Genomic DNA, 26833 nt, shown 5'->3' with positions numbered 1-26833 from the left:
ACTATATACATATTTTTTAAAAGAATAAACTAGTGGCAAGTGCAACAGTTGTCCTGTTGAATCATATTAATCCTCTTGTGTCTTTTTTCTGTGCGCTGCTTTACATGTTCAGATGCTCTGTCACCAATTCACCCGACTTTCAACCTTACTGAAACTTGGCAAATGCTGCCTGCCATGAAACGGCCCTTTTCAGGGCCACCCATGTGTTGTCCGGCTGGTTGCGAATGCTCCCAACTGTTACCCAGATAGCCTCCTTGAAACTTGAGAGGAGTTGTACGGCGCATGTTGACTCTGCTGGCTGTATATTACTTTTGTATAATTAAGATTGTGCCACAGGGTCTTTCAATTGAAAGTAATACATATAGCATGACCTTGCATTAATTATCTTTCATAAATGCTAATCACTACTCGAACAAATCGAGAACGTTTCTGTATTGCAGCAAATAAATGTAGAAATTGCATATGTCATCACACCTTTATTGCCCAAAAAATTGCATTTATTGCACATTCATCAAGCAAGTGACCTATGCAGGACACTATCTCTGCAAGCTCAGATGTGCACGCGCAGGCCTTGCATTTATGGCTTTGCTATCTCGGCAGCCCTCTGTTCTATTGCTACCTGTGAATGTGCCAAGCAGATTGGTCTGAACGGCATCACAAGTAGCTAAACACATTTTAGAGCGCAATGAACTGGGCTAGTTGGTACTACTTCATTATGTCACAGTGCGAGGAAAGAAGCCAAGGCACACAGTGCTGTGTCCCAGCTTTTTCCTCGTTCTGGGAGCACTGGAACAATGAACATTTGAGAACATTCACTTGGAGCTCCTACCATCACATTTGGCTACATGCTCCAAGCCCAGCTCGTCCAGACATGATTCAAGGCATCACAGTTGTGTTCGCATACATCATCTGTGTAGAGAACAAGTTATTTTGAATTGAAAAATGGCCATCCACCTGTTTTGTACAAGGCTACCAGGAAATCCATACTGATTTCTCAGAAAGGAAGACAAAAAATTCGTACTGTTCCTGGGCTCAAGCCTGGAACCAACACCTTTCCAGGGCTGTTTCTCTACAACTGAGATAGCCAGTAGGCTAGCAATGGGCAGTGTAAGGGCCAATTAGTTGAAAAGTCAAAGCACACAGAATGTGGCAAATGGGTCCTGTGGAAACGTGCAGCAGCTTTTAGCAGAAGATTCTGCGTTAATATCTATTTATGAAAATCAAACTTGAAAGAAAAAACATTACTTGCAGCTGGTTATAAGCTACTTATACCTACTGTGCTTTCCACAGAACTCATTTGTCATATTCAGTGTCCATGCGCTTCAAACTGAATTTGCCCTCGCACTTTGATTACTAGCATACTGGTTAGCTTAAATGGTAGAGCGACCACCCCGAAAAAAAGTCGTTCTCGAGTTCAAACTGTGGACCATGTCAAATTTTTCGCCAACTAAAATGCTGTTCTTTATGAGAAATCCATATGAATTTTATCGTAGCTTTGTGCAACAAATGGGAGTGGATGGCCATTTTTACATTCATAACCCTTTCTATGTTGTGCAAAACTCCGCTGTTATAAACGAGTCATTTTCTAGCAGCCAACAGCACATCATAGTGTTTGTAGATCTGGAGTGCTTCCCAATACGGACCACTGAGAATGGCACAGTTGCATTGTGGGGCAAAAGTATATGGACAGTTTGTGCCACTGAGCAAGCTTATGTTATGAGGCCCAGCAGCACATAGTGCTGGCATTGTTGACATAGTTCCTTGAAAGGCAGTGGGGGTTAACATAGGCTGAAGTTGAGGCATCTCCGTTGTAGTGCAGACAAAACGGGTGCGGATAGTTCGTTCATGCTACTGAGAGAAAGTAACGGAAGACATGGCAGCAACACACAATGCCGTTTATGAGTTTGCAAGGCAGGCCAACTGCACCAAGGCGGATGAACTGCAAACAAGAGAGCCACATGGTGTTTCTAAGTGTCAGGCTGTACGTCACGAAAATTTAGCTCAAGAAAGTGAGCCCATAGTGTGCACTATAGGTGACCGCATCTGTTTGTATATAACATGGCAAATAAGCTGATTGGTACAAACTGAGTGAGAAGAGTTTAGCAAGAGTTTCATGCCACGTCTTGAATGTGCTTGAAAAAGTGCGTGAGCCAACATGTTAATAGGCTGCTATCGAACAATGTATCTAGTTTTTCTTTTCTAGTAAGACCTGTATATCCGAAAGTTGGCCTCCCAGACAAATATGTATTATGGGTGTCATACTGTCAATTTTGATCACGATGGGACCTGACTGGGTAGAATTTCTCTACTGTGATTATTTACTGTATGCAAGTTGCAGAAACGAGTCAATCACTGTTGAGAAATTTGACCCTGATTGGGCTTAATTGCGATCAGCAGTGCACCATGTGACAACGGTATCATCCGAGTTAGTTTCTAAGTATGGTCTACATCCAAGCCGTGGATGGATCAACCTGTAAACCTAAAGCGGCGGCACTTACGACTGCAGTTTCGCAAAGTCGTACTCTGTCTTGCTGCAGCTTTTAGCACACCATTCTTTCTATAACTGTTTGAGACGCTTTGTATACAACTGTCTACATCACATGTTTTTGCTAGTCGTGTTGACTAGTGGCTAAGAAAGAACAAGATACATTTAAGAGTGGATAAATTGAACCTCCTGTGTAATAGATCTGTTTTCAACTTCATTTTGCAGTGTACTGTTAAATATAGTCAATTAGCAGAAGGCACTACCATGTTTGATGTTCCGCTTTTTCCAAGTCACCTAAAAAGTATAATTTATCTTTGCTCGAAATGATCATAACCAAAAAAAGAAAAATTAGTACTATATTTCTAGCCTGAGATTTCATTCTATTTTTGCAAAAAGCAGAACATGAATGACTTCAGGTTCAATGCAATTGCAGTTTAATCAAGATTAGTTACTATAAAGCACATACATGACAATATTTTTGTTGCAACGTCGAGTCCCTTGAGATAATGTGCAACTCTGACGAATTACAGGCAGTTCTTCATAGATCGCGTCTGAAAGGGTTTAATGTAGTCGAATGAAAGCTCGCACTTGAATCGAAAGTTCAACCCGACTTGCAGCTCAGTTGTAGCAAGTTCTACTGTGCGTTTAGTTCTGATTTTTTTTCTTTTTTTTTTTGCACGAAGTTATACAGAACACACCCTCAATTGGTGCGCTGCTGGCAGGCACTGATTAGTTACTGCATATGCTACCTTTAGGTAGCGTAGTCAGTAACTCTAGCACTGATAAGAAGAAATCAGCGTCTTTAGGTCAAGGGTGCTTGAACTCTTCCAAAAACACCCCCTTTCGTGAAAACGAGCAAGTGTAGCGCAAGAATTTTCAAAAGCTTTACGTTGCGAGGGGTGTTGGACGTGAACAATTCTGTCTTATCAATAATGCAATGTCCTGATGCACTGACAGCGCAGAGGTCATCAAAAGCAAGCTATCGCTTCCATTATAGCACTAAAAGCGCCTTCAAAGCAAAGCTGTCAAATTGAAATCACGGTTTACATGTATGTACAAAAAAAAAGAGGGGGGGGGGGGGCTGGGCAGTCATCGACGCCCATTAGCAAAGCAATATTTGTTCGCGGCAATACCTAGTACATCTGAATTTGCTGCACAGCTTTAGCTTATATTTTGTGTGGTACCCGCGCGTTCATGCACGTTCACGATCGTGTCCCGATCATCGGAAATGAATTTTCAGAGCTCGACTGGCTCGATACCACATCTAGCGCAAGTTAACGATCAAAGAGCTCGATACCTATCGAAAGCGCAGAGCATGACACTCATACAAAGCACAATGTTGAATTGGAAGTTGCATCGGAACGTGTATCTTACCAATGACCTCACCTGCTGTGGTGGGCGAGCGGAGTCGAGTACGAATATCCACGGGTGAAAAAGGCACCACACCTTCACGTGTGAGAAACATACCCTAAACTCGATAGCGAGCGTTAATGTTAACATTACCGCGTACAAGAAACTAGCGAAAGAACAATTTACATCGCGCAAACGCTGCAAATTGCAAATAAACAATCCGCCATTGCAGACGATGTCGATGTTGATCGAGCTCTCCTCTGTAATAAAGGATTCGCGCCGTAGCCAGAAAACGTGTGCAAATACCGCTGCAATAATAATAATAATAATAATAATAATAATAATAATAATAATAATAACAACAATAATAATCTAAGCATTCATAAAGAAAGAAACAGATCTAAATCGATTCTGACTCTGTCCTCGTGGCTTGAAATGAAACTGCATTGCATTACTGTAATGAATGTAGTGCAGAAACCGCATGCACAAGTATGCATTATCAACACAGGAAGACACAACCAGGTTAAGCTTTGACAATAAGGCTTTATTAAAATGCTGGTTTGGTTCCTCCATAGCTTTGGGAAATCAATGTCATTTAACACCTCTACAATCAGTAATACAATATCTGAAATGAGAAATCATAAGTGAGAAATGGGCAGGTCAGCACATTCACCAATCGAACACTTTGCATTCCAGTCAATTATTAATTACAGCAGCAGTTGTGTCAGATAGAGCAGATGAGACATATGAGTGACTTAAATTTTATATTTAGTGGAAACCTCGGTCCAGTGCCAACATCAACACATAGTACTTTTCATATTTGTTGAGGCATGTGGTCATCATTGGCAATAATAATAATAATTTCTGGGGTTTTACGTGCCAAAACCACGAGGTAGGTAAAGGCACGCTGTAGTCGAGGGCTCCGGAAATTTTGACCATCTGGTGTTCTATAGACCATCTGGTGTTCTTTAACGTGCACTGCCATCGTACGTACACGGGCTTCTACCATTTCGCCTCCATCGAAATGTGACCGCCGCGGCCGAGATCGATCCATGACTTTTGGCTCGGCACTGTTGTGGCCGCCTCCAGCTTTGCAATGCTTTGCACTATGTGCAATGCCCGACTCGTTTCAGTTACTGTTTCAGGTGGGCTCTCATAGTCGTTATTGTCAGTGCTTGACAATGTGTTAGCAATGACCACACAGTGAATGTGCTTGCACACTTTGAAGTGTATCAGGTGCGCACACACTGCACATTCATTGCATCTCAAGGGACAGCAAGCAGCATCCCCGACTTTTGTCACTGTATAAGAGTGCCCTTTAGTAGACTGAGATGGCACAGTCCACGTGCCGTCTTCGTTTAATTTGGCACAACCTGCCATTTCAGTGCCAGATCTGTGGTACCTTTCAACTGCACTCAACTTCTTGCCCTTTGATCATCTGGATTGCCCTCTTCATCAAAAAATGATATGTCAAGTCCATGAGTGCAGAAATTAGTTTATCAACACGCTTATTCTTCTTTCCCTCCAGCATGCTGTGCTTCATCGTCCTGTGCATGCTCTCAAGGTGCATGTTGGTGTTGATACCTGCCCTCGTCCTAAAGCAGTAGGCCCGCTCTTGAGGTCTAACTGCATAGTTGTCCTTGAAGTACTTCAGAAAATCCCTCAGTTTTTCTTCCTCAGTGTCAAGGAATGATTGAAGATACTTTTCAAATTCTTGCTGGTCAAGGAACTCTAAAAGGAGTCGCACGTTGTGGTACACGTCTGGCCTCAGTTGTTTTTCTACAAACTCATGTATCTTCTTCTGCCAATTCCTATCCACATGCCAGGTGCAGAGAAGTTTCTGCTGAGGGACACCCATAACTGACGACCATGCCTTGTAAAATTGTGAGGCGTCATCAGACATAAATGTCTTAGCAGCCACTTTTTCGTTGATGGCACACTCAAGAGACCTGAAAAAGCTGCCAAGTTTTCCTCATTCATCCTGTTGCAGATGAAATAGGCTATAGGTATACCTTATCCCACTTCATCTAGCACTAGAAGAGTGGTCAGCTCAAACTGTTACCCTGTAGTTCCATGTGTTGAGTCAAGACACACAGTGCCCGTGCCCAATTCTTCTAACAGCTCTTTTTGTGGCTCTGTCATCAAAGCAAGGGCAAAATCTGTTGCACCAAAAGTACCAGTTGGGTCCACTGCACCTTGTGCCTTATACAGACAGACAAGTGTTTCACCTTTGTCTTACATTGCTTTCACCCACATATCTACACTGACAGCATCATTGGTGTGACACTGTTCAGGAGCAGCAATGTGAAACTGCCGTTTGATGTTATGCAGAGTTATGCGTTCTGCCAAATGTGCTGGCCTCAGCTTACATGCCCCCAACAGATGTTCTTATATTATTCAATATGGTTTTCATGGGCACACCACGCTCCAGGTCCTCTGCTACGTTGGTTAACCCCGTTGGCCTTTTCTTTGTCACTCATCCTCAAGTGCTGAATTTCTGCTTTATGGCCATAATGCTTTCTTTGGTACCTTACATTTATGGTGATATCTTCAGGTGCCGGGCTCTGAGTGTTCTCCTTCTTCGTCACAGTAATAAATGAAAGACATATCTTACCGGACTTGCAGGTACCCTGACTTTTTTCTCGACGATTACCATGACCTTCCTTTGGCCTAGCCACTCCTGATCTATTAGAGTAGTAGTGGCTCCTCGTTTCCCCACTGGCCAGCTTTTTGGGAGCCGTGTGAAGAACAAACCAACAGTTCTCATTCGCCTCTTCCTGAGCTTTCCATTCACTGAATTCTGTAATACAAATACAACATAGTATCAGAGAGAGACATTAAACCAACGAAAATAGTTCAAAGGCCTTAGACATAGATTACAGGGGCGTAGCCAAGGGGGGGGTTGGGGAGGTTCAAACCCCCCCCGAAATTTTTTCAATTTTGCTTGCGTATATAGGCACGCACACATACAAACGCACGCACGAACATACATAAAGTATGGTTGAACTCCCCCCCAAAAAAATTTCTGGCTACGCCCCTGATAGATTAATGTCAAATGTTTTATTTTGCTCCCTCACTCTCTCTGCTTCACAAAATAAATTAAGTCCTTCAGTTACCCTTCATCTCATTCAGTGCACTGATATTCTTTCTGAAAAACTTCTGAAGCATAAGTTTTTGACCGAGCTTACGAATGTGCTATCAACGGCAAAAACGACTGGGTGATAAATGTGACATGAGATGAACATGGGTTTTAACAAAAATGGGTCATACAAATGAAGAAACAAAGTATACGGCTTAACAGCGGAGGTCATCAAAAGGTATTAAAAAAGGCCTTTAAAAGGTTAAAACTTAAAAAGTAAGAACAATAAAAGTCAACAGGTTTTGCAAAAACACAATATCTTTCCTCGAGAGCACACGTTTTCCAGAGTTTTGTGTGACCTTGCGGAGACCTTGTTGCACAGACTCAAGAAAACCAGTGATGTGCCTCCAAAAAACAGAGATGGGACAAAAACTGCTGTTATCCCATACGTGCACCAAGTGTCACATAGGATTAAGAAGGCTGCAGGGTGCGCAGGAGTCAGTGTAGTGTTTACCGCCCACAACAAACTTTGGAGGCCTGTGCAAGCGTGTAAACGTGAACAGTGAAAGGCCTGACATGCTGCAAGAAGCACACCACGCGGTTTTTGTCTTGCAAATGCGGCATCGTGTATAAGATTCCGCTCTCTTGTGGATGTGTTTACATCGGCCAAACTGGCCAATGTATTAACGATCGCTTGCGTGAACACGCCAACAATTTAAAAGTCTGACGGCAACATGGCCTTACACTGTGCAGCTTGCGGTTGTACCCCCTTTCTTGACCAGGCTGTCATAGCTCGAGAAATATATGATGCATCATGTGCAGAACAGCTCGGACCCAGCTGTGTCAGCATGCCCTCTGTGTCACTCTCGAAGAAAGAGTCTGCGTTTTTGCAAAACTTTTATTGTTGTTCTCACTTTTTAAGTGTTAACCTTTTCAAGGCCATTTTTAATACCTTTTTACAGCCTCCTTTGTTCAGCCGCATCATTGTTTCTTCATTTGGATGACCCGCTTTTTGTTAAAACCCATGTTCATCTCATGTCGCATTTATCACACAGCCGTTTTTGCCGTTGATAACGCATTCATGAGCTCGGTCAAAAACTTCTGTATGGTATCAAGGGTTTTTTCGCTTTGTCGCCCTGTTTCCATGGGCACGTTACCGCCTGTAATCTTTAGCGAGAAAAAAAAAAGCGTAAGGAAGAAAAAAAATTAAATTTTTTTTTTGATAGTCTTGTTCTGAAGCACTCGATGTTACCACGTGATGAGTGTAGTGCATTAAATGTTAGTTGGAAGTAGCGCTCTATGTGTCGTTTTCACTGTCCCTGTCTTGTGCGCTCACCTGTTTCAACACATCATGTATCCACCGGACATATTTGCTCTGCTTTGTTTTTAGAGGGAAAACAAAAAAGCGACGCAAGCGGCAGTGTGATCGAGCAAATTGTGAAAATTAGTGCCTCTGTGCATACTTGTTTTCTTTTTTTTTTTCTACGCGACAAGCACATGCGAATTATAACTAGCTGGCACAGTGAATGCACGTGGAAGCGGTCATGTGCTGTACAGCCTCACCACAAAAGATGATAAAAATGCACTGACACTGTCTTTTCCAACAACTATAAACTGAAAACAGGATGGGTACTCACCTTTATCTTTGTGGAACGCCTGCTGCACGTAGTCGGCGGCGAATTTGTGCGCTGCGATGTGATGCTCCACATATTTTTCCAGTGAAGACAGGCCAACGCCACAAACGTCGCATTTCATGGGAGTATTGACTTTTGCGGCTACTTGACGACACCGACGACACTTCGTGACACGTGCGCGGAGACCGCCGGCGGAGGTGAAGATGACACTAGGACACTAGGGACGAAATTCATCAAGCACGTGACATACTAGGCACTCCGTGGCGACACGGGGAAAAGTCAAAACTAACTTAGGGAAAGAAAGTCTTCAAGTGACGTCACACGTGAGTGACGTAGCAGTGACGTCATCTATTGTTCGCGAGAGAGCCCTTACTCCGGCGAAACGCATGTTTAGCTTGGTCGCAGGGTAGACGCTGAGAAAGCGTATCCCCGGAGTCGGGGCTCTCCCGGTTTGGCGCGAAACCGGATCTGACGTTACCATAGGGAGGTACTCCCTGCCCCTAGACAGGTACTGTTGTAGCTAGGGAAAGATCCGACGATTCCTCGGCCTTGTCCCCAGCCTTTACTTGCCTATGTTCCACTGGTTCTACGGTTCTACTCGGTACCCTCACCGCAGTCGCCGGCTTTGTTTATGTCTTCTTTGCGCGGTGTAGTGATAGGCGACAGCCAGGTTAAATTCATGTGCAGGAGTCGCCTTCACTTGAAAACATCCGTCGAGACCTGCACATTTAGTTTTGGTGGTTTTGACGCTGTGCGAATGGCTGAGGCCGTCTCTGCGATGCACTTTCAGCGCGTAGACTGTCGTTTTGTACGTTGGTGGTAACGACGTTTGCAGTGCCAACGCGGACCCTCAAGATATATGCGACAATATAGGGGTACGTATTCTGAAATTGTGAGATGCTTGGCATCAGTCACTGAAGGTTGTATTTTCTTTATATTTTAGAAGTTAGTTCTGCAACTGCAGCACGATGTGGCCCCCGTGGTGTATACGTCTTCAAAGTGCTGCCACGTTGCTCCAGCTCTGAAGACGCCGATGCGGAGCGCCAGATCAAGAAAACGCGCTTGCTGAACCGCAAGCTGACGGCTACGCTGAAACGCCTGCCGTGTGTTCGAATCTTGAACGCCGAGGTAAGTTTACGCTGACATACTGGTGCGCGCCGCTGAGGGAAATGCCGTACCGTCGTGGTCGGCACGCAGCTTTTTTTAAGAACTTTTTAGCCGCGCTAGTTGCTCATTGCTTGCGGTAAAGTGATGCGGTAGAGGTCTTGCGGGTTAAAATACTGACATGCCGACCACGACGATATGGCATATCCGTATTGCTGCACGGTAAACCTGCACTGCCAACAGACCCGATTAAAGCGGTATGTAGATGCGTACCGTCCGCACCGCATTCTAACGAATTTTAAAACTTAGTTGTAAGTGCTCCTAGCAATTTTCTCCCGTGTATATGCGTTCATCTGAAATACCTGACTGTTGTTATTGACAAGGCGTTCACACGATGTTGAGATACAGGGAAAATACCGAAATGAAGGTGACAATGCACGTTAAGCACGTGCACACCTTTTAGTGATCTTGCATGTGGCCATTATACACAGTGGAAAACAAGGCCTTGAAATTTAATGCCCTTTCTTTAAGACGGTGACATACATGGACAGTGAGGATGCTTTTCAGTATTTAGATTTAGCGGAGTGAGGCAACGTGGTGCCATTTTTAGTAGAGGCATTTGAGAATACATGGCTTGCATGTGCCGTCACATGAGCTGGCTCGTATGTTAGAGACAATTTTGATAAACCATTCCAATGTCCGTGGAATGGTTCATCAACAATGGCAGTGGTAGTGACACAAGCATCCTAGCCTTTCTCACCGAAGGCCACTAATAGAGTAAGACAGTGTTTTCAAGGCATGGGAAAAGAAATGTTTGACTGAAACATCAGTATGTGGTGATACCAAATTCAGAAAACCGCCAGTGTCCGCATCTTCTCAGTGACAACCAACTCACTATGACGTTGTTAGGTAACTTTTGTTACCCTTGAATAAATGAAAGCCCACAAGTCACTGCTATCTCGATCTGTTTCAGTGGACGAATGAAAACCTGTCGACGAAATGGGTTCATGTATGTGAGGTACCTTTTGAAAAGGCAACAATTAAAATTAACGTTTCAGAACCACTATGGGCCCCTTGTTCACAATAAAGAATGCGAAGAGGGTGATTATTTATGGCCTAGGTGCCAGTGGGTGCTGGTGTATATCCTGGGTAGGTCAACACATGTACAGCTAAAGTAAGTTGCACACATACCACATTTGAGATCAGATGTATAAAGATTTTCTTCATTGCGATTAGAGCAGTGGTGTCCAAATTAATCGCTTGGTTAGTAATGAATAATTATCCACCAGTGTTTGAGCATGTCTTGCCTTTCTCAAGGCACTTTTTATGGTGTTTTGTTGTTTGTTTGAACTTTTCGTTCCACTAATGTAGGATGTGTCACAGTTCACGCATTTTGTGGGTAACCTCCTGGAAACTATTTGTCTAAGGAGCACTTTGATTCTTTGGGAGGACAAACGGGAACAGCAAAAGTATGTGGGCATCCCATGGTGCAGGGAATAAGCGAGTCACTTGCAAGATTTTTTTACACTAATTGTGTGAGAATTTCCCAGATGCCAAAAAACTAGGTAACATGACAGCTCACACATGTTAAAGACCTCTTGGAGCAATAAAAGTTACCAGGGGTAATCTACAAAATTCCACGCATGAACTTTGATACGACTTATATCAGTGAGACTAGAAACCTCAAACGAAGTTCATCGTCAACAAACAGTGCAGCAGTGTACAATAGACAAAGAAGGGAACGGTTGTCTTTGTTCCCTTCTTTGTCTGTTGTCCACTCCTACCCTTTTTGTTGAAGATGGATTAGCAACTAGCCCAATCTCAAAGCTTGCCTCAGACGAAGGATTCAACACCAATAGTCACACTCGTTCGGAGCTTTGGCAATTTTAGAGCCCTGTAAAAGCCTTTTATTCATCAATAGAGAGCCATTGGGTGTTTCCCAATATGCCTTACAAGTTTGCCATTGAAAGTTCTGTCTACGTTAATGCAACAGCTTAAACATAATAATTCTAAGTTAGAAACACAGACAACTAACTGGCTAGAACGTGCTATCATATCCTAGTGGAAATGGAAGGACCGTAAATTATAGTGATAGAATCTAGCACACTTTTGCAGTTTCAACAGGATTTGCATTTTTAAAATGTGTTTCAATGTTGCAAAAACCGGTTTGTTGTGCAGCCTGGTGGACAGGCCTTCATACTGTGCAAAGGAGCCATTCGGATTGCTGTACAGTCTTCTGTTCTTTACATGCACCATAATTCGTGCTTGATATTACAATCTATATTATTAGGCATCCCCACTTTATTCTATGCTTTTTATAAGGCAAAAGGAGTGATTGCTGAGAGGCGGCTTTGCCATCACTGTGACTAAGGGAACTGGCAACCTGTGTCAAGCCGTGGTGCTTATGCGCAGTGCGTATACATGCTGAGTGCACAAACACGAACCACAGCAACAGGGGCTTTATAAGCACAATGTTGCTTTCTTATAGATAAGGCCTTGCTCGTTTGCTGGCGTATTATTGCTATTGTGCTAAACTACCACTGTTTACAATGTGTTGTGTGTATGACTGAATTGGTGCGTAAAATTGTGATAAAAATTTCGAGCCATTCCATTTTGTGAAGGCAGGTTACCAGTGAAGCTGTCTAGCACATAACACACAAATATGAACAAATGTATGAACTCGTTTCTTGTTATGATTGGTGGTAAATGTGATGAAAGGTACACACACACACATTTGTTGTCTTGATCGGTGGCTCATTATTTTTTGGTCATGGTGATGACGATGGCCTTATTGTTGCTATGATGCGCAATGATCAGCTTGGTTACAACCTTGCACATGTTCTTAGCCAGAGTCTCATCTATGCCTGTCTGGTGGTGAGGTTTGTACAAATTGTGTCGCACAGGAAGCCAAAGCATTCTAACACAAATTGCATAACTACGGTGGTTTGTTTTTGTGTTTTATATTTTTTCAAATTAGAGGGTAAAAATTGGGTGCTATTTTTCAAGCTGGTAATTTGAGAGAAATCACATTTTTCGTGGAACCATCATTGAACTGCATGTTTTTGGGGGGGTTTAGTTTAGAAATGCTACATGAAATACATTTACACAAATTGATAAGTCAAAAGGACAGTAAAGAGCCTTGATAACATCTAGGAAAAGACACATTTAATTCACAAAAAGCTGATCACCGATTTTTTACGCGTCCTTGTTAACGTACATTGCCATTTGCATGTGCAGCATGTTGGTCTTCATTCGAGAGCTGTCTCACCTTTGGATGTACAGAGGCATCCACTTCCACCTTGAGCACCGCACCGTGCAGCCAACGCTCCGCGGAGCGTCTCTCGCGGGCGGCTGGGGCACGCAAGCGCAGTGACAACTGTAGGTGGTGCCTTCGCCGCGTCGTCTGCTAAAGCGCAGCGGCTCCGCCCAATCGCGCTTGCTCTTCGATGAAGGTAACTTAATCTCATGGAAATCGAGAAGCGCAGCGACTGCGCCTCGTTCCGCACTGCTTTTTTACCTACTGTTTTCTTTTTCTGCATGCGATCTTAAAAGTAATAAACCTTGGCCCGTGCATGAGTAAGATCGCCAAGCCGGGCTGGCACTCCCGCAACTAAGCTACTCAGATGCTTTGTGCCGTACAGTTAGAATATTCCCGCTACTCACACGGTTGTTTTCATCAGCTGAAAGTTTGGCGACACAAAGTCGACAATAAAAAAATATAAGTTTGCGCTGTGAATTGAAGGCTCACGGAAAACTTTCTGCTTCGTGCTAAAGTTTTGAGCCAAGAAATATATAAAGCGATACGCGGTGCTTTGGGTCACCTAGCGATAAAAAGGGAGTCAAGCTTTATTCAGCGCCTGCTTACAGAAGTAATCATTTGTCAGCGGCGCTTCTTTGGTGAACTGATTGCGTGATATGAGTTCAGCTGAAAACTCTATTAGAATGCTTCTTCATTTTTCTGCATGAATGGTACGAATAAGCATGGTTGCAAATGAGTAGCAAATTAGGGCGGCGTATTGGCGAGTTAAATTCGCTAGCGCATGAAGGCAGCAGTGCTGATAACACCTGAATGTAATGTAACTTCTCTGAAATTGGCAAATTGCTCACATCCTTTTGTTTTCAGGCGAGTAACAATCCAAACTTTCGCACATTTAAAGCTGTTATGTCAGACCTTACCATGCATTTATCGCCAATTTTGCGGCGCCTAGCTTTGAAGCTGATCAAAAACATTTGCGTGAGCAGCGGGAACATTCTGGCTACTGGGCTCAAAGGAGCTGAGTTGCTTAGTTGTAGGAGTTCAAGCGCGGCTGTGAAAGTTTACTCATGCACGGACCGAGGTTTATTGGTTGTGAGATCGCATCCAGAAATGAAAGAAAACACTAGCAGCAAAAGCTAGACGGAACAAGGTGCAGTCGCTTCGCTTCTTCTGAACCGTGCCGGATGCTGGATTTGCATGCGCATAGCAAGAGCGAAGTTAGCTTCACCGCAAAGCAAGTACAATTCGGCAGAGCTGCCGCGCTTTAGCAGACGACGCGGCGAAGGCTCCGCCTAGAGCTGTCACTGCGCATACGCGCTAGTTACCCAAGCAACCAAGAGAGGCGCTCCGCGGAGTGCTGGCCGCACGGTGCGGTGTTCAAGGTGGAAGTGGACGACTCTGTACCTCAGCTGAAAGAACCCTCTCAACATCACAGCTTTCATTAGCTATAGTCGGGTACAACTTTAGAAGGCAGCGGCATTTTCCCCTCAAAGGCGGATGCATACGAGCCTCCACCAATAGGCGCGCACTTCAGGTGACGTCATGAGCCGGACGGCCGGTGACCCCGCCGACGGAGAACATGCCTAACATGCCTAGCGGGACTATTTCTTTAGTCGCGGAGGCAATTGGCTGCTGCGCTTCGGTCATCTGGGCGGGGCCTCTCCTGTCTTCTAAAGTTGTACCCGACTATAGGCACAGCAATGTCATTGCAGCATTTGCTGGCCTCGGGTAGTGAGCAGCAGAGTCATGCCAATATTCAGTGAGTTCAGCAGCTGGTTAGTGTGGATTGCTTCCAGCAAGTACTGGTTGCACTTGTGAAGTGAATTCATGTTTTTAGTCTCTAAAATGAAGGTAGGTCAGTTGTTATGAAATGACTGTCTCAGCAGACAAGAGTCTCTTGCAATGGATTCAATACTGCTTGCAATTTCCATAACGTTAGGTGGTTTTCACCTTTGTTTGAGACGTTCCGTTTAACAGTGCAGTACCATTCTGTGGAGAGTTTTGTGCAAAACTCCACGCAACATCTTTTCACTAATGTGGTGCTGCTGTTGGGTTACGTAGACAAAACGGGTTTTACCAGTCATTGTTGAAAGCTCGCCGACCATCTGCGGATGATGGAGGATTTTAGCAAGTTTTGAAGGCGTCCGGACGGTTGCTTGCATCTGTGTGCGAGAGCAGACAATGCAGCACTGCATGTGTCACAACTTTGTGGGTGCACTTGTTCTAGCTTCCTACACGGTGATGTCGGTGTCCAACTTGTCGCCCAGAAACCGAAACCGAAAGTCGTTCATACAAATAAGGCGATGTGAAATAGTTTCGAGAGAATACATGAATTTGGGAGTGTGTCTCATGCTTCCTAGATCAATAAGAAATGTTTGCAACAAAGAATGCACAAGCCACAAATTTGATGGCACCACCCCTTTAAGTGGTTGTGTGTGAACTTGACGTCAATTTGGACACTTTGGTGGCTTTGTAACTCCTATCTAACAAAAATAATGCAACATGTTTTTAGAGATTAAGTTAGAGCACGTGCTTGGCTTTAATTCTGGGGAGTTTAAAGAAAATTGAAGATGGCCTTTTTTTTAAACTGAATTTCGAAGTATTTTATTTTTAGAGACGTTTCTTACCATATGCATTTATGGTTTGCGTCTGACATCATCCTCGGCAATCATACTTAGCACAATGGTTAACCTAATGCGTGGCAAATCTCTGGAAAATTTGGGAAATTTCGAGTATTATAGACGCGGAGTGAAAAAATCTGAAATTAGAGCATTATTGAGCAATGGGTGCCGTATTTGCAACTTCTTTTGCATAAGTTATGGGCAACAGAACTGCAACATAACATTTTATAAATGCACGTTACTCACAGTAAGCCAAGAAAAATTGACTCGCAGCTGCAATAATTTCTTTGTAGGATCTCGTCAAAATCGTATTTTCGGGAAATTCGCGAAAAGCAGTTCTGCTGAGTGAAGACTTCCGTCCAAATTTTTTTGACTTAGGCAAATTTTTTTTTTCGCAAAACTAACATTGGTTTCGTGGCCCTAGGGACTCATACAGCAAAATATTTTTTTTTTTTCAGCGAAATTAAAGGGGTCCACAGACATGCACCGATGTTATCTGAATACACTCTATCTGCTACAAAGTAGTAATCTTCATGTTTGCTCATGGAATCTTTATGAAATCGGAAAAATGTGGAACTAGCTGTACATTTGGTAATTTGCCCTACCTGCACGCTGTGGCACATAGGCTATACATAGGCGCCCCACTGATGCTTTTTTTAGTGTGAGCAATGGGGCCATAGTGGTCCCGAAGCATCAATTTTATGTACTTTTAAAAAATTTGAGGCGCGTTCTAATATGTTAATCTGGTACCTTCCCCATCTGACAAGTTTTTATCAGACTTTTGACTATGTAGTGAAGTGTACATCACAGGCTTGCTGTGTCAAAATTCTTCTATTATCCGCACCAGGCTCTCTCCTCTAACACTGTTGTCTTTCACATATGAACATTGGATGCTTGCACGTGTTCTCCATGTATGGCAGGCTGAAATATTCATATTTATTTTCGTTGGCTGCTGCTTCCTTGCGTTAGTGTCAAAGCAGTTGGGGCATTATACAAATGTGCAGGCAACCATTAATTGAATCTGAAATGCATGTGCCGTATTTACTCGAATCTAAGCTGATGTTTTTTTATAAAAAACAATGTGCGAAAGTGGGGGGTTGGCTTAGATTCGAGTACCATGATTAAGTTTTTTTTTTTCTGGCCTTGCGAATTTCGAGTGTCGGCCTACAATCGAGAGCGGCCTAGATTCGAGTAAGTACGGTACATATTCTAGTACTGTCACTATAGCTTCAGTGGTGGTTGGTCAGCTTTCAGTAGTGATTCATCGCAATGGTGGATGCAGGGTGTCGGAACGAAATGTTTTTCGTTTCGGTTTTAGTTTCGTTCCACCGAAAAAAGTTCCGTTTCTGTTCCGGAACTAAAAAAATAATGTTTTGTAACGGTTCTTATTTTTATGCGAAAATTTGAAGGTAAAGTAACGATAAAAACATAGGATTTGTGGTAAACTTGCGCTCCTCTTAAGAACGTGGGACGGGTAAAACACGTTCTTCCCGCATTCTTCAGAGGAGCGCAAGTAACTGTACGACGAATTGCTACAGACTAGCGCGAGCTATGTGGGGTGTCGTGGCTGTGGCTGGCCCAGAAACCCGTCAGGGAGGAGACCAAGACAAACCAGCAACCATCTTTACTCCGCCGAGTCTCGGCCACAACTGCGAGCTGCGAGCGTGCCATCGTTCGTTTTCTTCTTCTACGGACGACGCGCTTGCAGCCGCCGCTTTTATACTTGTCTATACGCTTCTATACACTTATAGGAAGGAAGAACCAGAGGTCAGCAACAGGAAAGAGCAGGCAACCACAAACGGTGGCAGCAAGGCGGCTGCCACGACGACTGCTAACCCGAAAATGGATGCGGAGCCCCGGAGCCCCCAGTTGCCACGGACAACACCGGGACCTTGGTTACGTGGTGGACGAACCGTGCCGACGTGTGGTCGTGCACGCCACGTGCTGTCCGCTGTGGCCAAGGATAGCGGCTACTGCGCCCTCCTCCCCAGTTTCACCGGAGGGGAGGGGGCAGTATAGAAGCGGTGGCTGCGAGCGTGCTGGCCGTAGAAGAAGAGAATGATGAGCGATGGTGCGCTCGCAGCTCGCACTCAGCAGCCACTGGCAGCGGGCAGTTGCGGCCGAGGCTCGGCAGAGTAAAGATGGTTGCTGGTCTGTCTTGGTCTCGTCCCTGAGGGGCTTCTGGGCCAGCCACACAAAACCCCAAAACTAGCACCCTTCCAAGTTACTGTATTTAAATTTCTCAAAAGTGAATTACGAATTTTCTGAGCAGGTTCTATGTTTTGTGTCAAGGGAGTGAGCATTTTCTCAGAAGCAGCCCGTCATCGAGGGTGCAAGACCGCTGTTCTGATAAAACAAACTTCAGCACCGAGAATGCCCTCTCCACACTAGTGTGACTGGCACACGAAAGTCCACTTGCATTAATATAAACAGCTCTGGTTGCCACTCTTTTCATTTTTCATAAAATTTGAACATCTTTACTTTGGAATTCTTGCATGAGATAAGCGCTAACACTATACCCTGACATATGTATTATTGCTCACGTTGCATGACCTCGGTTGTTCCAGGTCACCAAGTTTTCCCGGGAACTGAAAACTGATAAAAATATTTCGGTTTCACTCTGGAACGAAATAATAGATAACGTTTGTTATTTTCGTTCCGGCCAAAAATATCTTTGTTTTGTTTTTGGTTTTAGTTCCGTTCCGACACACGGGGTGGATGGCTATGTAATTTCAAGCTGTGATATTGGTGCAAGCCACATATACAGGGGCAATGCAAACATTCAAAGGAGCGTGTATTGATTTCAAAAGTTCCGGCTGAGCCCCATCTAGCAGTGAAAAATTTTCACATTGCAGCATACTAGCAACACGTTATGTTGCCAAATTTTTCCATTATCTTATGAAACTGTAGGCTGTGGTCCCATGTTGTTCACTTCCCTTTCTTTTTGTTTAGTGACTTCAGTTGATCTGCAAGTTCTTTCTTGTCTCAATGCATCACATTTTTCCTAATTGCACTAATTTTTTTTGTTCCTACAGCATCGGTTTCTCAATTCCTCGAAAGAGCCACGACGTGCGCTCTTAGCAATTGATGGGTACCATGTGCACAGAGGCCAAGGGATCGATCAGCTGGCCAAAATCGTCAGTTCTCTTGCCCGTGACTTCGGACCTGGAGTGAAGTCACATGGACACAGCGAGCTGGGTATCTGCTACAGGCTGCTGAAGTGCAGCCACTGCAACACAAAAGGCCACGAAGTCCTGCGAGTGCAGCAAATTCCTTCGCCTACCTTCCCAACATGAACCAAGACTGCTTTAGATCATCTTAATGTGTAAAGCAGCACACAAAAACAAGACATGAAAGGAGGAATACAATTGAACAGGCCAACCACTGCACTTGCAATTAGCTTATTTTGAAGGGAAAAAAAGGAGGGGGTAATACACATATGCACAAGTGCACAACATTCAAATTTTTTTTAAGCACCGTTATGAGCAAAAGTCATTGTTGCATGTGGTGCACTTGTGGGTATGTACTATATACATATTTTTTAAAAGAATAAACTAGTGGCAAGTGCAACAGTTGTCCTGTTGAATCATATTAATCCTCTTGTGTCTTTTTTCTGTGCGCTGCTTTACATGTTCAGATGCTCTGTCACCAATTCACCCGACTTTCAACCTTACTGAAACTTGGCAAATGCTGCCTGCCATGAAACGGCCCTTTTCAGGGCCACCCATGTGTTGTCCGGCTGGTTGCGAATGCTCCCAACTGTTACCCAGATAGCCTCCTTGAAACTTGAGAGGAGTTGTACGGCGCATGTTGACTCTGCTGGCTGTATATTACTTTTGTATAATTAAGATTGTGCCACAGGGTCTTTCAATTGAAAGTAATACATATAGCATGACCTTGCATTAATTATCTTTCATAAATGCTAATCACTACTCGAACAAATCGAGAACGTTTCTGTATTGCAGCAAATAAATGTAGAAATTGCATATGTCATCACACCTTTATTGCCCAAAAAATTGCATTTATTGCACATTCATCAAGCAAGTGACCTATGCAGGACACTATCTCTGCAAGCTCAGATGTGCACGCGCAGGCCTTGCATTTATGGCTTTGCTATCTCGGCAGCCCTCTGTTCTATTGCTACCTGTGAATGTGCCAAGCAGATTGGTCTGAACGGCATCACAAGTAGCTAAACACATTTTAGAGCGCAATGAACTGGGCTAGTTGGTACTACTTCATTATGTCACAGTGCGAGGAAAGAAGCCAAGGCACACAGTGCTGTGTCCCAGCTTTTTCCTCGTTCTGGGAGCACTGGAACAATGAACATTTGAGAACATTCACTTGGAGCTCCTACCATCACATTTGGCTACATGCTCCAAGCCCAGCTCGTCCAGACATGATTCAAGGCATCACAGTTGTGTTCGCATACATCATCTGTGTAGAGAACAAGTTATTTTGAATTGAAAAATGGCCATCCACCTGTTTTGTACAAGGCTACCAGGAAATCCATACTGATTTCTCAGAAAGGAAGACAAAAAATTCGTACTGTTCCTGGGCTCAAGCCTGGAACCAACACCTTTCCAGGGCTGTTTCTCTACAACTGAGATAGCCAGTAGGCTAGCAATGGGCAGTGTAAGGGCCAATTAGTTGAAAAGTCAAAGCACACAGAATGTGGCAAATGGGTCCTGTGGAAACGTGCAGCAGCTTTTAGCAGAAGATTCTGCGTTAATATCTATTTATGAAAATCAAACTTGAAAGAAAAAACATTACTTGCAGCTGGTTATAAGCTACTTATACCTACTGTGCTTTCCACAGAACTCATTTGTCATATTCAGTGTCCATGCGCTTCAAACTGAATTTGCCCTCGCACTTTGATTACTAGCATACTGGTTAGCTTAAATGGTAGAGCGACCACCCCGAAAAAAGTCGTTCTCGAGTTCAAACTGTGGACCATGTCAAATTTTTCGCCAACTAAAATGCTGTTCTTTATGAGAAATCCATATGAATTTTATCGTAGCTTTGTGCAACAAATGGGAGTGGATGGCCATTTTTACATTCATAACCCTTTCTATGTTGTGCAAAACTCCGCTGTTATAAACGAGTCATTTTCTAGCAGCCAACAGCACATCATAGTGTTTGTAGATCTGGAGTGCTTCCCAATACGGACCACTGAGAATGGCACAGTTGCATTGTGGGGCAAAAGTATATGGACAGTTTGTGCCACTGAGCAAGCTTATGTTATGAGGCCCAGCAGCACATAGTGCTGGCATTGTTGACATAGTTCCTTGAAAGGCAGTGGGGGTTAACATAGGCTGAAGTTGAGGCATCTCCGTTGTAGTGCAGACAAAACGGGTGCGGATAGTTCGTTCATGCTACTGAGAGAAAGTAACGGAAGACATGGCAGCAACACACAATGCCGTTTATGAGTTTGCAAGGCAGGCCAACTGCACCAAGGCGGATGAACTGCAAACAAGAGAGCCACATGGTGTTTCTAAGTGTCAGGCTGTACGTCACGAAAATTTAGCTCAAGAAAGTGAGCCCATAGTGTGCACTATAGGTGACCGCATCTGTTTGTATATAACATGGCAAATAAGCTGATTGGTACAAACTGAGTGAGAAGAGTTTAGCAAGAGTTTCATGCCACGTCTTGAATGTGCTTGAAAAAGTGCGTGAGCCAACATGTTAATAGGCTGCTATCGAACAATGTATCTAGTTTTTCTTTTCTAGTAAGACCTGTATATCCAAAAGTTGGCCTCCCAGACAAATATGTATTATGGGTGTCATACTGTCAATTTTGATCACGATGGGACCTGACTGGGTAGAATTTCTCTACTGTGATTATTTACTGTATGCAAGTTGCAGAAACGAGTCAATCACTGTTGAGAAATTTGACCCTGATTGGGCTTAATTGCGATCAGCAGTGCACCATGTGACAACGGTATCATCCGAGTTAGTTTCTAAGTATGGTCTACATCCAAGCCGTGGATGGATCAACCTGTAAACCTAAAGCGGCGGCACTTACGACTGCAGTTTCGCAAAGTCGTACTCTGTCTTGCTGCAGCTTTTAGCACACCATTCTTTCTATAACTGTTTGAGACGCTTTGTATACAACTGTCTACATCACATGTTTTTGCTAGTCGTGTTGACTAGTGGCTAAGAAAGAACAAGATACATTTAAGAGTGGATAAATTGAACCTCCTGTGTAATAGATCTGTTTTCAACTTCATTTTGCAGTGTACTGTTAAATATAGTCAATTAGCAGAAGGCACTACCATGTTTGATGTTCCGCTTTTTCCAAGTCACCTAAAAAGTATAATTTATCTTTGCTCGAAATGATCATAACCAAAAAAAGAAAAATTAGTACTATATTTCTAGCCTGAGATTTCATTCTATTTTTGCAAAAAGCAGAACATGAATGACTTCAGGTTCAATGCAATTGCAGTTTAATCAAGATTAGTTACTATAAAGCACATACATGACAATATTTTTGTTGCAACGTCGAGTCCCTTGAGATAATGTGCAACTCTGACGAATTACAGGCAGTTCTTCATAGATCGCGTCTGAAAGGGTTTAATGTAGTCGAATGAAAGCTCGCACTTGAATCGAAAGTTCAACCCGACTTGCAGCTCAGTTGTAGCAAGTTCTACTGTGCGTTTAGTTCTGATTTTTTTCTTTTTTTTTTGCACGAAGTTATACAGAACACACCCTCAATTGGTGCGCTGCTGGCAGGCACTGATTAGTTACTGCATATGCTACCTTTAGGTAGCGTAGTCAGTAACTCTAGCACTGATAAGAAGAAATCAGCGTCTTTAGGTCAAGGGTGCTTGAACTCTTCCAAAAACACCCCCTTTCGTGAAAACGAGCAAGTGTAGCGCAAGAATTTTCAAAAGCTTTACGTTGCGAGGGGTGTTGGACGTGAACAATTCTGTCTTATCAATAATGCAATGTCCTGATGCACTGACAGCGCAGAGGTCATCAAAAGCAAGCTATCGCTTCCATTATAGCACTAAAAGCGCCTTCAAAGCAAAGCTGTCAAATTGAAATCACGGTTTACATGTATGTACAAAAAAAAAGAGGGGGGGGGGGGGCTGGGCAGTCATCGACGCCCATTAGCAAAGCAATATTTGTTCGCGGCAATACCTAGTACATCTGAATTTGCTGCACAGCTTTAGCTTATATTTTGTGTGGTACCCGCGCGTTCATGCACGTTCACGATCGTGTCCCGATCATCGGAAATGATTTTTCAGAGCTCGACTGGCTCGATACCACATCTAGCGCAAGTTAACGATCAAAGAGCTCGATACCTATCGAAAGCGCAGAGCATGACACTCATACAAAGCACAATGTTGAATTGGAAGTTGCATCGGAACGTGTATCTTACCAATGACCTCACCTGCTATGGCGGGCGAGCGGAGTCGAGTACGAATATCCACGGGTGAAAAAGGCACCACACCTTCACGTGTGAGAAGACATACCCTAAACTCGATAGCGAGCGTTAATGTTAACATTACCGCGTACAAGAAACTAGCGAAAGAACAATTTACATCGCGCAAACGCTGCAAATTGCAAATAAACAATCCGCCATTGCAGACGATGTCGATGTTGATCGAGCTCTCCTCTGTACTGTAATAAAGGATTCGCGCCGTAGCCAGAAAACGTGTGCAAATACCGCTGCAATAATAATAATAATAATAATAATAATAATAATAATAATAATAATAATAATAATAATAATAATAATAATAATAATAACAACAACAACAATAATAATCTAAGCATTCATAAAGAAAGAAACAGATCTAAATCGATTCTGACTCTGTCCTCGTGGCTTGAAATGAAACTGCATTGCATTACTGTAATGAATGTAGTGCAGAAACCGCATGCACAAGTATGCATTATCAACACAGGAAGACACAACCAGGTTAAGCTTTGACAATAAGGCTTTATTAAAATGCTGGTTTGGTTCCTCCATAGCTTTGGGAAATCAATGTCATTTAACACCTCTACAATCAGTAATACAATATCTGAAATGAGAAATCATAAGTGAGAAATGGGCAGGTCAGCACATTCACCAATCGAACACTTTGCATTCCAGTCAATTATTAATTACAGCAGCAGTTGTGTCAGATAGAGCAGATGAGACATATGAGTGACTTAAATTTTATATTTAGTGGAAACCTCGGTCCAGTGCCAACATCAACACATAGTACTTTTCATATTTGTTGAGGCATGTGGTCATCATTGGCAATAATAATAATAATTTCTGGGGTTTTACGTGCCAAAACCACGAGGTAGGTAAAGGCACGCTGTAGTCGAGGGCTCCGGAAATTTTGACCATCTGGTGTTCTATAGACCATCTGGTGTTCTTTAACGTGCACTGCCATCGTACGTACACGGGCTTCTACCATTTCGCCTCCATCGAAATGTGACCGCCGCGGCCGAGATCGATCCATGACTTTTGGCTCGGCACTGTTGTGGCCGCCTCCAGCTTTGCAATGCTTTGCACTATGTGCAATGCCCGACTCGTTTCAGTTACTGTTTCAGGTGGGCTCTCATAGTCGTTATTGTCACTGCTTGACAATGTGTTAGCAATGACCACACAGTGAATGTGCTTGCACACTTTGAAGTGTATCAGGTGCGCACACACTGCACATTCATTGCATCTCAAGGGACAGCAAGCAGCATCCCCGACTTTTGTCACTGTATAAGAGTGCCCTTTAGTAGACTGAGATGGCACAGTCCACGTGCCGTCTTCGTTTAATTTGGCACAACCTGCCCCCCCCCCCCATTTCAGTGCCAGATCTGTGGTACCTTTCAACTGCACTCAACTTCTTGCCCTTTGATCATCTGGATTGCCCTCTTCATCAAAAAATGATATGTCAAGTCCATGAGTGCAGAAATTAGTTTATCAACACGCTTATTCTTCTTTCCCTCCAGCATGCTGTGCTTCATCGTCCTGTGCATGCTCTCAAGGTGCATGTTGGTGTTGATACCTGCCCTCGTCCTAAAGCAGTAGGCCCGCTCTTGAGGTCTAACTGCATAGTTGTCCTTGAAGTACTTCAGAAAATCCCTCAGTTTTTCTTCCTCAGTGTCAAGGAATGATTGAAGATACTTTTCAAATTCTTGCTGGTCAAGGAACTCTAAAAGGAGTCGCACGTTGTGGTACACGTCTGGCCTCAGTTGTTTTTCTACACACTCATGTATCTTCTTCTGCCAATTCCTATCCACATGCCAGGTGCAGAGAAGTTTCTGCTGAGGGACACCCATAACTGACGACCATGCCTTGTAAAATTGTGAGGCGTCATCAGACATAAATGTCTTAGCAGCCACTTTTTCGTTGATGGCACACTCAAGAGACCTGAAAAAGCTGCCAAGTTTTCCTCATTCATCCTGTTGCAGATGAAATAGGCTATAGGTATACCTTATCCCACTTCATCTAGCACTAGAAGAGTGGTCAGCTCAAACTGTTACCCTGTAGTTCCATGTGTTGAGTCAAGACACACAGTGCCCGTGCCCAATTCTTCTAACAGCTCTTTTTGTGGCTCTGTCATCAAAGCAAGGGCAAAATCTGTTGCACCAAAAGTACCAGTTGGGTCCACTGCACCTTGTGCCTTATACAGACAGACAAGTGTTTCACCTTTGTCTTACATTGCTTTCACCCACATATCTACACTGACAGCATCATTGGTGTGACACTGTTCAGGAGCAGCAATGTGAAACTGCCGTTTGATGTTATGCAGAGTTATGCGTTCTGCCAAATGTGCTGGCCTCAGCTTACATGCCCCCAGCAGATGTTCTTATATTATTCAATATGGTTTTCATGAGCACACCGCGCTCCAGGTCCTCTGCTACGTTGGTTAACCCCGTTGGCCTTTTCTTTGTCACTCATCCTCAAGTGCTGAATTTCTGCTTTATGGCCATAATGCTTTCTTTGGTACCTTACATTTATGGTGATATCTTACAGGTGCCGGGCTCTGAGTGTTCTCCTTCTTCGTCACAGTAATAAATGAAAGACATATCTTACCGGACTTGCAGGTACCCTGACTTTTTTCTCGACGATTACCATGACCTTCCTTTGGCCTAGCCACTCCTGATCTATTAGAGTAGTAGTGGCTCCTCGTTTCCCCACTGGCCAGCTTTTTAGGAGCCGTGTGAAGAATAAACCAACAGTTCTCATTCGCCTCTTCCTGAGCTTTCCATTCACTGAATTCTGTAATACAAATACAACATAGTATCAGAGAGAGACATTAAACCAACGAAAATAGTTCAAAGGCCTTAGACATAGATTACAGGGGCGTAGCCAAGGGGGGGGGGGGGTTGGGGAGGTTCAAACCCCCCCCCCCCCCGAAATTTTTTCAATTTTGCTTGCGTATATAGGCACGCACACATACAAACGCACGCACGAACATACATAAAGTATGGTTGAACCCCCCCCCCCCCAAAAAAAAATTTCTGGCTACGCCCCTGATAGATTAATGTCAAATGTTTTATTTTGCTCCCTCACTCTCTCTGCTTCACAAAATAAATTAAGTCCTTCAGTTACCCTTCATCTCATTCAGTGCACTGATATTCTTTCTGAAAAACTTCTGAAGCATAAGGTTTTGACCGAGCTTACGAATGTGCTATCAACGGCAAAAACGACTGGGTGATAAATGTGACATGAGATGAACATGGGTTTTAACAAAAATGGGTCATACAAATGAAGAAACAAAGTGTACGGCTTAACAGCGGAGGTCATCAAAAGGTATTTAAAAAGGCCTTTAAAAGGTTAAAACTTAAAAAGTAAGAACAATAAAAGTCAACAGGTTTTGCAAAAACACAAAATCTTTCTTCGAGAGCACACGTTTTCCAGAGTTTTGTGTGACCTTGCGGAGACCTTGTTGCACAGACTCAAGAAAACCAGTGATGTGCCTCCAAAAAACAGAGATGGGACAAAAACTGCTGTTATCCCATACGTGCACCAAGTGTCACATAGGATTAAAAAGGCTGCAGGGTGCGCAGGAGTCAGTGTAGTGTTTACCGCCCACAACAAACTTTGGAGGCCTGTGCAAGCGTGTAAACGTGAACAGTGAAAGGCCCGACATGCTGCAAGAAGCACACCACGCGGTTTTTGTCTTGCAAATGCGGCATCGTGTATAAGATTCCGCTCTCTTGTGGATGTGTTTACATCGGCCAAACTGGCCAATGTATTAACGATCGCTTGCGTGAACACGCCAACAATTTAAAAGTCTGACGGCAACATGGCCTTACACTGTGCAGCTTGCGGTTGTACCCCCTTTCTTGACCAGGCTGTCATAGCTCGAG

The 26833-nt window shown here is 43.6% G+C and overlaps 1 protein-coding gene and 2 long non-coding RNA genes across 6 annotated transcripts in view; 1 reads left to right on the top strand and 2 right to left on the bottom strand.

The window, feature by feature from the left end:
• Positions 1–18913, top strand: part of LOC125756841 (uncharacterized) — a 28801-nt gene extending 9888 nt beyond the window's left edge. For both annotated transcript variants that reach the window (XM_049411806.1, XM_049411805.1), the window contains exons 2-4: positions 9219–9423; positions 9492–9676; positions 18565–18913. In XM_049411806.1, the coding sequence (XP_049267763.1) occupies positions 9408–9423; positions 9492–9676; positions 18565–18825 (462 nt within the window). In that variant the 5' untranslated portion in view covers positions 9219–9407 and the 3' untranslated portion in view covers positions 18826–18913. The remainder of the gene's footprint in view (positions 1–9218; positions 9424–9491; positions 9677–18564) is intronic.
• On the bottom strand, positions 457–25310 carry LOC125756842 (uncharacterized). Of its 3 annotated transcripts, none has more exons than XR_007414798.1 (2): positions 22923–25310; positions 457–1939 (listed from the first exon to the last, which is right to left on the bottom strand). It is a non-coding gene; the product is annotated as an uncharacterized LOC125756842 (long non-coding RNA). The 3 variants fall into 3 exon arrangements; XR_007414797.1 differs by lacking the exon at positions 457–1939 and adding an exon at positions 19511–20992 and having other exon boundaries at positions 22911–25310; XR_007414796.1 differs by lacking the exon at positions 457–1939 and adding an exon at positions 19511–20992.
• On the bottom strand, positions 5607–8805 carry LOC125756843 (uncharacterized). Its single transcript, XR_007414799.1, has 2 exons — positions 8552–8805; positions 5607–6635 (listed from the first exon to the last, which is right to left on the bottom strand). It is a non-coding gene; the product is annotated as an uncharacterized LOC125756843 (long non-coding RNA).
• Positions 25311–26833: the final 1523 nt, after the last annotated feature.

This window comes from Rhipicephalus sanguineus, unplaced genomic scaffold (genome assembly GCF_013339695.2).
Source record: "Rhipicephalus sanguineus isolate Rsan-2018 unplaced genomic scaffold, BIME_Rsan_1.4 Seq931, whole genome shotgun sequence".
Lineage (NCBI taxonomy): Eukaryota > Metazoa > Arthropoda > Arachnida > Ixodida > Ixodidae > Rhipicephalus > Rhipicephalus sanguineus.
The sequence above is the reverse complement of the archived record's forward strand: the minus strand, read 5'-3'. Positions and strand labels throughout refer to the sequence as shown.